The 12924-nt window shown below is 35.0% G+C and overlaps 1 protein-coding gene across 8 annotated transcripts in view; it reads right to left on the reverse strand.

The window, feature by feature from the left end:
- Nucleotides 1-12924, reverse strand: part of MTDH (metadherin) — a 56072-nt gene that overhangs the window by 27304 nt on the left and 15844 nt on the right. For 5 of the 8 annotated variants that reach the window (XM_028109562.2, XM_028109535.2, XM_028109553.2 and 2 more), the window contains exons 3-5: nt 2635-2719; nt 1738-1914; nt 262-327 (exon numbers count right to left, since the gene is read on the reverse strand). In XM_028109562.2, coding sequence (XP_027965363.2) covers nt 262-327; nt 1738-1914; nt 2635-2719 — 328 coding nt within the window. The remainder of the gene's footprint in view (nt 1-261; nt 328-1737; nt 1915-2634; nt 2720-12924) is intronic. The other 3 variants (XM_028109570.2, XM_028109545.2, XM_028109526.2) reach the window with 1 other exon arrangement.

Genomic DNA, 12924 nt, shown 5'->3' on the forward strand with positions numbered 1-12924 from the left:
AAACTATTACTAAAAAAATGTTTTTACATATGGGGAGAGGGAGAAACAACTAGAACATACCAAAGACTGTTAGGAAGTGGGAATGATTTTTCTTTTTATCCATTTTCCAAAATCTCTGGATTGTGATTATGTTACTTTAGTAATTAAAAATCATTTCTAAGCCTTTTTTTCCTTCTGTATCATTCATGTGAGGAAACAGACATGTATATAAGTTTCTATTTTGATGGGCCTTCAATTTAAGTTACATGTAATTTCTCTCACCCTGAAGTGTAGAATCTCCTTTTCCAGACTTAAAGTTGCTAACTTGGACATTTAGATGAGAATCACCTGGTTGAAATAGAAATAAAATTTATTTAATACTAAATAGGCCACTATGCACATTAAATTAGGAGTTAACAAAGAAATTAGTTTTCACTTATTATTTTTAATAAATTGTTTCTTCAAGTACTAAATTCTTATACTGGAGAAGAGTTTTACTCACAACACACTTGACATATCCTTAAGGAACTGAGTTCTATACCATATTCTCAGTCAACTAAAATGGCAATATAGGAACTAGAAAATCGCTTAAGTATATGTAGAGTCTGCTGTTCTGTAATGCTTATGAGATTCTTTGAAGTAGGAACTGGAAAACTGGGGCTCTGTAATTGGATTCAACTTTGCCACCTCTCAACAATACCAGCTGCCTTTTCAATAATCCTGGAAGCAAACACATCCAACTTAAGAAGAACACTGCCAGTATTTGGGACCAGGACTTAGGAAATATGGCAAGAGGTACGAATACATATTATAACAAAGATACCATTTCTCTGACACTAAAAGGCATTTAATGATTACAATGTATCAAAAAGCCAGCAGACACAGGATTGTGCTAGCAAGGGAGGCATGCACAAGACAGTGAAAAAGGGTCCCCAACACAAAGGAGCTCTAAGGCATGGCTAATATGTAACAGCGAAAATGCATAAATAGAAGTCATTGCTGTACCAAAGCAATACATTCCAGCAAGTCATCAAGCAAAAAAGTAAAATATACCAAGGCTAAGAAAGTGGTCTGGAGACAAATGCAGGGTGAGGAGGCAATTAATAAAAAGGTGAAGAAAAGTCAATGCCCAAGTTGAATACTATCACTCTGCAGACTGATGTCTTCAGGGTAAAAATGATGGCAATGTAAAGAGCTTTAAGAAGCCATCAGTACTGGATCGTGTGAGCACTTGAAATACTTGGGAAGAGTACCAGCTCAACAACCTCTGAAGTTTCAGTCTAGCTTTATCAAACACCTATGGCATTCTCAAAAAGTTAGGGTGATAAGAAGTCCAGACAGAGCCTGCACTATCCAGATCATGCTTGCTTCATCTTGGAATGAAAGCATCCAACATGCAGAAGAGTGACAAATAATTTTATTTAATAAATGTCTTGTCCACTCTAAGAAATGGAGATGTAAGAGAGTTGCAGCAAAGCAATGCACACAAGAAAAAAAGGCAACATCATTTTCTCATGTGACTCAAGGCAGAAAGGCAATTTTAATTTAGCAGGCCATTCATTAGGCGGTACGTAACAAGTAACACTGCTAGTCATCAGGTAAACCAATATGTGGTCCACAGTGCTCTCACGAAGAAGGGTATATCAGCACAATGATGTAAGCAGTTCAAAATAGTCAAATTTTGACATAATGATATTTTGTACATCTGATTAAAAGGAGCTGGATTTGATGTATGACTCTTATGTTCCACTAATATACCTTTATTCTTCTTGGAACCAACAGGAAATGATGCAGTTGTAAGTTGCTCGGTGGGAACTGTGATGGTATTTTCTATCCCAGGGATAGTTGAATCCAATGAACCAGAATCAGTCTGCACCTTATCACGTTTACGCTGCTGTCGTTTCTCTCTGTGACTAATTTTAGTTTCCCAGGCTCCTGACATAGCCCCAGAAAAAAAAGTGTTATTCAGTAAAGGGGAAAACAAAACGTTGTAGTTCTGAGGGGGGAAATGAGGCAGGGCACATAAGATATCATGATAAATTAAAAGAGTAAACTAAAAACCCAGGGTACTGATTATATTAATTTATCCTAAGAATTTATTCTAATCCCAATATGTTGTTTTAGCAGCTAACGGCCATTATTATTTATTCTGGTAATTTTTATCAACTGTCACCTATGATTTAGGAAAAATGATAACTATAAGTCATCCTGTAGATCTTTTTATCCCGCTGCAGAGAATTCAGAGTGTTATAAATAATTACTCATAAATGGGTTTATTTGGTGATGACAATAAAGGGCTTCCTCAAGAATTTTGTACACAGCCTTCTAGGGACAGTGTATTTGAGAACAAAAGGGGAAAAGTCCAAATCATATTTCTAAGAAACAAAGACAAAACAATTGCTCAAGATACTGAGCTAGACCTTAAATCTCAAAGTGGTTCCCTTCAGGAAAAGCACTATTAGATTCTTATAACTTAGATTAAAAAAAAAAAAAAACTGTTTTCTAACAATGTCACAGATCTGTACATTAAAATCTGTAATTATTAAAAGAAAAGCTAGATACAAGATTAAGCGACACAAATGCAGCTTTTATATAATGCACCATGGTAAAAAAGGATTAAAAATTTTTCTATAGTCCTTTCACTTGCTCAAGTACCTTCATCAACTTCCTTTCCATCATGGCGTGAACTGTTTTGCACTGCTTTAGCATCTGACTTTGATTTCTTCTTATTTTTCTTTGACTGAAAGTAAAATAGAATGTTACTTAATATTTCATTATGTTTTTGAAAAGGTAGGAGTCAGTAAGATACATAATGAAATGTATGATGCTGACAACCAAAAAATTTAATGTTTGATTAAAAAACTTAACATTAAATGGCAATAATAATATGAGGTTACCATTTATTGAGTGATTACTCTATGCTAAGTACTTTGCACTCATTTTCTTTATTCCCTAAAAAAAAAAAAAAATCACTAGAGAAGGTATTATTCCCATTTTAGAGATGAGGAAATGGAGACTTAGAGCTGTTAAATATTAAATAGGCTGTCTGGGGTCACATTAAGAGCTAGTAAATGGTAGAGTAAAATTAGGAAATAGGTCTATCTGGTTCCAAAGTCTGTGCCCTTAGAAACATGCTACCCTAACTTACATCATAAATAAGGTACTATAATATGTGTTCAGAACAATAAAATAAAAACCTACTGCTAATGTTCAGAAAGAAAATGATGCACTGATTATTGGTTTTTGGATTTCGTAAAACACATTGCTGGAATACCCTACTGTATAGCAAATTAGTGAGTCAACTGTACAAAGTAGATAATATTTTGTCAGTTTCAGAGCAATGTGAAAATACCTAGGATTCGTATATGGTAGATGTTTAGTATTTAGTAATTCATTAAAGAAAAAATATCTACACACACAGAAGGTAAGGATATTCTGAAATAGCCTTCCAATTCCCTTCCGCTAATATTTTCTCTTCTCAAAAGCTCATTAAAACCTCATAAAGCCATGATTCCTATAGATTAGTGCTTCAAGAAGAGTACTAACATTCATGAAATAGTGATTTTATTTATAATTTGTATTCACTCATTTAACTATTTATTGAGATTGGCTACACATATGTATTATTGTACACTATCTTAAAATTAAGTTTACCACCAAAAAGACTGTATCTTGATAGTAAGCCTTTTTCATGGGTAAAGCAGTAAAGGATAGTAAGTAATGAATGACAGCTCTTAAGAGTGATTAAAAATTCTTTGACAAAAGGAGTAAACACAAACTATTCAAAACAATGTTTTTTTATTTCCCATAGTTGATCTGTACTTGTTTCTTTGCATGTTCTCATGAACATGTATCACGTCTCGCGTACTGCTTTATTACACCTACCAAACCAGGCTCATATCCACTTTATAAAAACTTTACAAAAAAGAGGCATCATCTACATACCATAATATTTATCCTTAAGTGTACAATTCAGGGGCGCCTGGGTGGCTCAGTTGGTTAAGCGACTGCCTTCAGCTCAGGTCATGATCCTGGAGTCCCGGGATCAAGTCCCGCATCGGGCTCCCTGCTCAGCAGGGAGTCTGCTTCTCCCTCTGACCCTCCCCCCTCTCATGTGCTCTCTTTCTCTCTCTTTCAAATAAATAAATAAATAAATCTTTAAAAAAAAAGTGTACAATTCGGTGGTTTTTAGTATACTCGAGGTTGTACAATTATCACCATTATCTAATTCCAGAATGATTTCATCATCCCGAAAAAGAAAGCTGGTACCTAGTATTAGTCACTCCCCACTACCCTCTTCCCATTGGCGTCCACCACCAGGCCACTTTCTGTCTGTCTGTCTCTCATATCCACTCTCAAGTACACACAATACCTTGAGCACTTTTCAATTACAGTCTAAAGTAGGGGTCAGCAAACTTTTTCCATAAAGGATCAAACAGTAAATATTTTAGGCTGTGCAAGGCATATGTGTCTCTACATGTAGCAATTGTACAACTCTGCTATTATAGCATGGAAGTAGCCATATACAATATGTAATTAAATGGGCATGACTGTGTTCCAACAAAATTTTATTTACAAAAATAGGCACCTGGTTGGATTTCGGAGGCCAGAGTTTGCCAACCTCTGGTCTATAGAGCAGCACCGTCCAATAGAAATATAATGCAAGCCATGTTAGTAATTTAAAATTTCCTAGCACACAAGTTAAAAGATTAAAAGAAATAGGTAACATTAATTTTAATAATATATGTAAATCAACACGTTCAAAATACTATTTCAAAATGTAATTAATATAAGAAACTATTAATAGCATAGTATGAGAAAGAGTGCCCAATAGCCATGTAAGTAGCTACCACATTGGATAGTACAGACCTACAGGAACTAACTAAAGTACCCCCATTTTATAGATACGAGAACTGAGGCCATAGATTATATAAATTGCCTGAGGTCATAGGGTTATTAAGTGGTAAAATGAGCTAAAATTCAGTTCCGACCCTAGATCCTGCCCTCACAAATACTCTGCTATTCTGTCTCTCTACATTTAAGTCTAAATACAAATTTAATCATGTATTAGGTATGTGATTTTGGGCTAAATCGCTCTAAACCCTTTTCCCCAACTGCCATATAGGACAAAAATTCCTAACCTCACATAAGGTCTTTTAAGGATTAAGTAAGATGTGAAAGCGGATTGCTAACTACGAAACGGTATACATAAATAAGACTCTTTCAAGGAAAGCAACTATGAAAAAAGGATTGAAATTACATTCACACTGAAATACTGTGATCTGTCACTAAAATAAAATCTGCAGAAAAATAAAGACAACTATCTTGGCTTAGGTCTTGTTTTAGTTACCTTTAAAAGTAACTAACCAAAAAATCATGCTTACCCAGATGAGACTTAATAACATATTATAAAAAGCATTAAAATGAATATGCATACATGCTATTTGCCCCAGTCATCCTCTTCAGAGAAACACCTTACTTCTGGGCAGCTCCACTACAGTTAACACTTTTGAAGGAAAACTGCAAATACAAAGTTCTAGCTCCCTTGTTACCACAGTTCTTTCCCCCAGTTCACTGTCAGACTCTACCATGGAGCTAGCCTTAGCCTCCCTTGAATGGCTGGTCATCATGCAATCAAGATTTATTAAATACCTACAAAGTGCTAGACATACACTCCAAAACACTTACTTGTAAATTTTACACATATCCTACTACTGATGATGTATACATGTGTAAAACATGAGAGCAACAGGACTGAATACGCTTCATTATTTCTGAATAATCTCCTAAATGCATGCATTTTAATACTTTCAATATTAAAAAACTATCATACCTGACAAAGGTACAGAGATCCATTTAAATGAAGGCCATGCTTACTAAAACATGACATTAATTCTTCCACCTCATCCTCTATGTAGGCAAAAGTTTTTGTGGAAATATAACTAATAAAATTTAGTCTTCCTCAACACCAGGTGTTCCTGCAATTGAATCTGATGGTTTTACTTTATTTTGGCATTTTTAAAAAATGGATTCACTAAAAACACTTAAATTAAAAAAAGCTGGTTGTAATTGCTATCACTTATAGACCTTTCTAATTAACCCAGTTAACTCTCAAAATAGCTCTATGAGGCAGATGCTATTATTTCCACTTTACAGGTAAGAGAAGGGAGGCACCAAGTGGTTAAGTAACCAACCCGAAGATCAAATAATTAAGTGCCAGAGCTGGATTTGATAAGCATGCTCCAGAACCTGGGCTGCTATGCTATTTTTCTGTTAGAAAACTGCTCCCAAGCTATTAAATTATGCAGATATGATAATTTTCACAACAAATAATTTTTAATAAAATCACACAATGATGTAAACTTCTCAGAATATACTCTCCATTGCATGAGTTTCTTACAAAACAAAACAAAACAAAACACCAGCTAATTTCTGACACATCTTGTTAAAGTTTCCTTAACATTGACAGGACAGATTAAGTACAAATTTTTCCCAAAAAGATCTGCTAAGTATAATCTGTCATTATAAAAAAGATCAACATATTTGAAAAACATATTAGTAAAAGAAACATATTAGTAAAAGAAAAATGTCTGGCTCGCTTTTTAAGGTGGTCAGCTTTTATAAGTATTTTGACAAATATAATCAATGAATCTCTTTTTTGTAGAATAGAAGATGATGATTCCCACCTTGCCCTTACTATAAATTAAAGGCCTCGTCTTCCAGTTTACAGTCTGGCTTTATACCTTTTTTGCCACCACAGATTTCTAGAAATAATGTAGTGAATGAATTTTGTGCACGGTGCTATCTCTATAACTTCATCTCCCTATTCCCCAAATTTTATTTTTTTAAATTAAATTCCAGTTCACATGGGCCCTCCATCAGTGGCTTTTATTTAGTTTTTCCACACCAAAAAATTTAAATTAAGTGATCTATTCTTGAGAATGTATCTTTGTTAGGTTTTTTTTTTTTATCTTTAGTTGCTCACAAAACTAGTTCTTTATGCATTTCATTATTGAAATAGAATATACCAAGTTCCCCAAGTGTAATGTCAGAATCATCTGTACATTTTTCCAATTTGCAATCTGCTCTGCTACTGATTTACTTAATTCATCAACAATGTTTTTATGCTGCACCCAACAGTATATGCTGATGAAAGAATGTGTTCTGGTTGATTGTCATATTGTTTTTTGCGATTTTACCATGGCAGAAAGAACCAGTGTTTCCCCACATGTCTTTCCCCTTAAATAAGAAACCTCAAGAGTGGCTTCTAAGCATTCATAATTATATTTAGTAAAATTCTGTACTATTGGGTACTGCATAAATAATCACCTTTAAAAAAAAAACTGCAAATCTTCACATTCTGAATGCTTAGATATCCTGCTGATTTGAGACAGTTTCAGAATATCATTAGCTAAAATCTTAAGTCACAGTATAAATGGGCAAGGTTTCTTGCCAGAAGTAGGAATATATTTCTGTTTCACAAATCTTCCTTGATGATTCCAATTTTTTGTGACCAATTTCTTATCAGGTCTGATTAAATCATCTTAACCTCATGATGATGTGATTGACAGAGGTCTTAGTAGGAATAGCAGTGCCCACTCTATTTTTCTGTTTATTTGCATTATTATCATCTACAGTTGGCAGCTTCCTAGCCTGTTCACTAAAGGTTAGTCTAGTTTAAACTGGATAACACAATCAAGAAACCCACAGAGTTGAGCACACATCAATTGCAATCTGTCAAAATATGTTATGAGAAAAGAACCAATGAGGGCAGTCTTTCCATTGTAGCTTCCCATTCTTCTTAGGATCTGGCCCGTGTAGTGTCTTACTACCCTCTAATATTCCAAATGAGGATGCCAATGACATCATATATTGAAATGAATAAAGCTTAATTTGTTTTAATAAAAAACTAAGTATAAATAGAAAGCCCAATATTCTCTTCCTTCATCCCAGTGGATGCTCCCGTGTACTCCACTCTGGAGACAATGGCCTTTGCACATGCTGAAGCAGTTCTAGAACTACAAGTAATATGCTTTTGAATTCACAGAACTTAAAATATCAAAAAATTATAAGCTGAGTTATCAAAAAAAGACACTAAAGTGACTTCCATAAATAAGCTCAGCCTCTACCTTTAACTTCCTAACATGAATGAATATTCCTAGTGTTAGACAACACCCAAAAATAAGTGACAACACTTATTAGAGCAGCAAAAGGTATATGTTGGCAGCAAAAGTAGATCTACCGAAATGGCTGCTTCTTAGCAGATTTTAAGGAATTATGAAGTATTTAAAAAAAAGGGGGGGGCAGAGGAGTGCTCAATTTTAGGGAGTCTAATTAAATATTCATATGGAGTCAAAAACTATCATTAAGAGAGATACTGTACACATTTTAAGTTAGAGGATACTTTATTTTGCAATTAGTTATTTGCACCAAGGTAGGCAGCCAGATTCTAAATGTAATCCTTACTCAATTTGTTAATTGTCTTTTTTGGGAAATACTGGTCCTTAAAATTTTGGTGAACTGACATAACTGATATTTAAAGCCCTATAATTATCTAAAGCCACTGTTGGTAAAGTTAGGAGTGATAAAGGAAATGGAAGCTGAAAAAGAGGAATGCTGAGTATTTCCTAGAGGTTAGAAGTGGATACTATGACGCTTTTGTCTGCAGATGAGTGGCTAGTATGTAAGATTTTCCACTAATTCATGGCAAAAACTATTCCGTTTTCTGAGATTTTTGTTCTTTCTCTTTCCACTGTGTCAAAATTCCTTTTTTTTTTTTATAATGGTGACAGTGGTTTTAAAAATGTACATACCTGACAAAATTAAAATCTGTTAGTTGGTGAAATCAACTGCCACTTGGAAAATCTGAAAACTATTGCTTTAAATCAATCTCATCCGCTTCCTGCCTAAACAAATACGGCAAGTCCTTATTTTACATTGCTCCACATTTAGCACTATTTTTCTCACTTGTCTCAAACATGTAAACAAGCTGGGCATGGTTAAATGGCAAAGGATGGATGGTCCAAAGAGTATATTACTTACATTATTTTTCTATACCAGCAATTCTTAATCTTAGTAACTTGGTGACACAATATTAGGATGAGGTTAATTATAATAAGTGTCATAAACCTTTTTAAAAGTAGAGAGACTTGCAACTGATGTTCCCCCTTCTCTGCAGGTGGTAGTGGTGGGGCTGGCAGAGGCGGTGTAATTCAAACTAGAGCCCAGACTATTCTACTCATTACTATCCTGATGCATTTTCCTAAATGCAAGGGAGGAGCAGGATTGCAGGTGCAGGGAAGTGCCCACAACTTAAACTTTACCTCTTTCTCCTTACCCTAATTAGTTATATTTTCTTTCACAGCACTTACCACCATCTGACACGAGAGAGTATATTTGCTTGTTTTCAGTTGTCCCCTCGCTCCCATTTTATCCTGTTTTATTAACTATTATATCCCTAGTGCCTAGAATAATGTACCTTGCAGATAGAAGGTATTCAATTAATATTTGGTTAATCAATGGAAGGGCCTAAAAGTAGACTGCATTACATATAGCCCTGTCTGCCCAACTCTCACTGTCCCCAAAATAAAACCTCTGGGCTATCCTATTTGTATACTTGATCCATCATCCAAGCCATTAAATTATTTAAATATGTTTAGTATGAGCTCATGAATTATGGTACACCACATAAGTAGCATGGCTATCAACCCAGAATCTTAAAAAAATTACAAGAAACCTTCCTTAAGAACTCTTTTTATCTAGCCCTGAACTCTTTCCCAGATATAGTTCTCACATTTCCAATAGTCTAATAAATTAATTCCACTTGGAGACCCCATTTTTACCTCAATCTTAGTATGTTTAAAACCAAATTCATTATTTCACTGTATTTCGATCCCCTCCTGCCTCATACAACTACAGCATCATGGAAAAAGGATGGGCTCGGGTGGAAGTCCTGGTTCTGGTCTCATTTCTGCATTTGTCAGAATTTAGACAGAAAATTCTAGGAGCAGAAATGACGTTTCTCTAGTAAGATATACCCTCTTTTATAGAAAATAGTGTTTACCTTAAAGGGGACACTGAAAACTAATTCCTTGGATGGGAACCCAAGACTCATGAAGCTATAGATTTTGTGGCCCAAGGAGCCCGAAAGGTCAAGAATCTAAGACCTACACAGTCAGACTCAAAGCATTCCAGATAAAAACATTTTAATAAATCCAAAAGACTATATTGGAGTTTAAAACAGGGTTTCAGCAACAACAACAAAAAAATGAAGTCAGACAGTAAATATTTTAGGCTTTGCAGACTATAAGGCCTCTGTTGCAACCACTCAACTTTGCTGTTGGGAGTACAAAAGCAGCCATAGACAATAAATAAGTAAGTGTGGCTGCATTCCAACTCACTTTCAAAAATAGGCAGAGAGCTAGACATGGCAAATAGGTCATGGTTTGCCAGTCCCTGGTTTTAAATTAGTTTCTACGATGTATTATGGAAGGTAAAACACAAATGCATGTAAGCTCACTGGGCACGCAGGTGTTCTTTGTTTTGCTAAGAGCTGCTATACCTTACACTTGCTTAAAATCTATGATGCCTTGGAGTAAATTTGTCTTTGGTCTTCTAAACAATGATTACTCCTAGAGTGGTGGTTCTCAAACTTCCTGGATATAGGATTACTCTTAAAACAGACTGAGGATGTCAAAGAGCCTTTGTTTACATGGATTATACCTACCGATATCTACCATATTATAAATTAAAACTAAGATATTATTTAGATATATATTAATTTCAAAAAATAGACTAATTACATATTGTATAATTACACCTATATGAACTATATTTTCCACAACAACAAAAAACATTTTAGTGAGAACAGTGGTATGCTTTACATTTTGCAAATATCTTTAGTGTCTGGCTTCATAAAAGCCTGCATACCTGCTTTTGCATTTAATTGTACCGTGTGACACACTATTTGAAGCAGATGAAGAAAACCTGGCTACGTACACATACATATGTAACTGGAAAAAGGACTGTCTTAATAGTTTTTTCAGATAATTGCATTCTTCTTTCATATTACACCAAAGATTAGTGGTTGACAGGGGCTGGGGCTGAGAGGAAAAGAGGGGAAAATGGGGCATGGCTGGTAATGGGCACAAGACTTCTTCTTGGGAAGAGGAAAACGTTCAAAAACTACACTATGACTCTGCAGATACACTGAAATCATATACTTTAACAAAATAAATTTTACAGTATATCTCAAAATAAAGCTGTTTAATAAAAAAGGAAGACAGAAAACCAATGTGTTTGGGCTCAGGGAGGGTCAGGGATAGGAAGAGAGACTTGAGTGGTTATGTTCAAGCCTGTGGCATAAGAGCAATGGGAAGTTGTGAAGTTTTAAGCAGAGGAAGGAAAAAAATATTACGCCAAAACTTGTCAAGTGGTAGTTTCTTAAAAACTGTTGCAACATGAAATCTGTATCTACGAACTTTCCCATACTCTATTGGTCTATCCTGCACTTTGAATGAATCTTTTACACTTGCCTGATTTTGTAACGTGCAAGCATTGGTCATTTGGAAAATACCAGTTCAGTGAGTCACACACATCTTCTAAAATGTTAAAATATTCCATTGTATACTGTATTTTTAAAAATCACAATTGTTAATATCACAATTGATCTCATCAGAAGTTCTTTAAGCTCTGAGATGCTGTCAAGCTCATGGTAGCAGATACAAATTTTCTAAATTTCTAATTTTCACTTGGAAACAAATCATTGTATCATTTGCAATAAATACTAAATGTTGTTTTCCTTGACGTGACAGGATCATCTTGACTGTTTTTGAGAAAATGTCTGCAAATACCCAAGTCTAAATCACCATGGCCTATCTATCAGCTCTTCTTTCATGTTAAAATGGAGCAATATGAACAAAGTGGGGGCTAGTCAGGACTGTAATTCAACTGTACTGGTGTTTTTCCTCAAGACAACCACTGTTCTTCACTACACAGCACACCGTATATATAGTTCCCATTTCATCATACAAAATAATTAAAAAGCCTGTGTTCAAAGGTCACGATTTAATAAAACTAATAACGATCATTTTCTCAGCTTAAGGACACTCTTAAGTGAAACTGGCATTCTTTTTCTTGTTAATTGTGAGTGGATTGCAATAAAGAATACAGCTACTAGTAGTCTGGTGTCACAATCATGATTTGTGCTAGGGAGGTCAGCAGTTTTACCTGCTATTGCTTCTGTACCATTAATGCAAATATCAACACACTGAGAAAGGCAAATGTCTCTTGTTATGAAAACAGCTGGACCCAACAAAAGGTCCCCGAGGCCCTTTCCCAGGGGTCCACAAACCACACTTTGAGAAATGGTGCCCCTGCAAAATTGAGGGATCATTATTTACTAGCTATGTGATATTGGGCAATCCACTAAACTCTTTTTAATGAGCTGGATTTGAAAAAAATGATTATACTCCCCTCCTTCCCCAACCAAGAGTTATTCATCAGGGTCAAGAGATGTGAAAATATTTGTATTATTGTAGCATCATAAAAATGTAAGAGCTTATTAATACTTATCATGAGTGATATTAGTATTTCAGTAGGACACCACTGACTTCATCCTGAACAACCTGACAGTGACCAAATTTCATACATTTTTGTTTCTCTTGTTTCTCTAATGATCTTTACACTTCTGTTTTAATTCAGACCCTCATAATCATTGATGCAAACCTGATTTGTTTTCATAAATGTTGCTGCCAGCTGAACATACCTATTTTTTTAAATTTTTTATTGTTATGTTAATCACCATATATTACATAATTTGTTTTGGTGTAGTGTTCCATGATTCATTGTTTGTTCATAACACCCAGTGCTCCATGCAGAATGTGCCCTCTTTAATACCCATCACCAGGCTAACCCATCCCCCTACCCTCCTCCCCTCTAGAAACC

Source organism: Eumetopias jubatus, unplaced genomic scaffold, assembly GCF_037043125.1.
Source record: "Eumetopias jubatus isolate StellerSeaLion01/CBP00866 unplaced genomic scaffold, mEumJub1_p1.0 scaffold_4, whole genome shotgun sequence".
Lineage (NCBI taxonomy): Eukaryota > Metazoa > Chordata > Mammalia > Carnivora > Otariidae > Eumetopias > Eumetopias jubatus.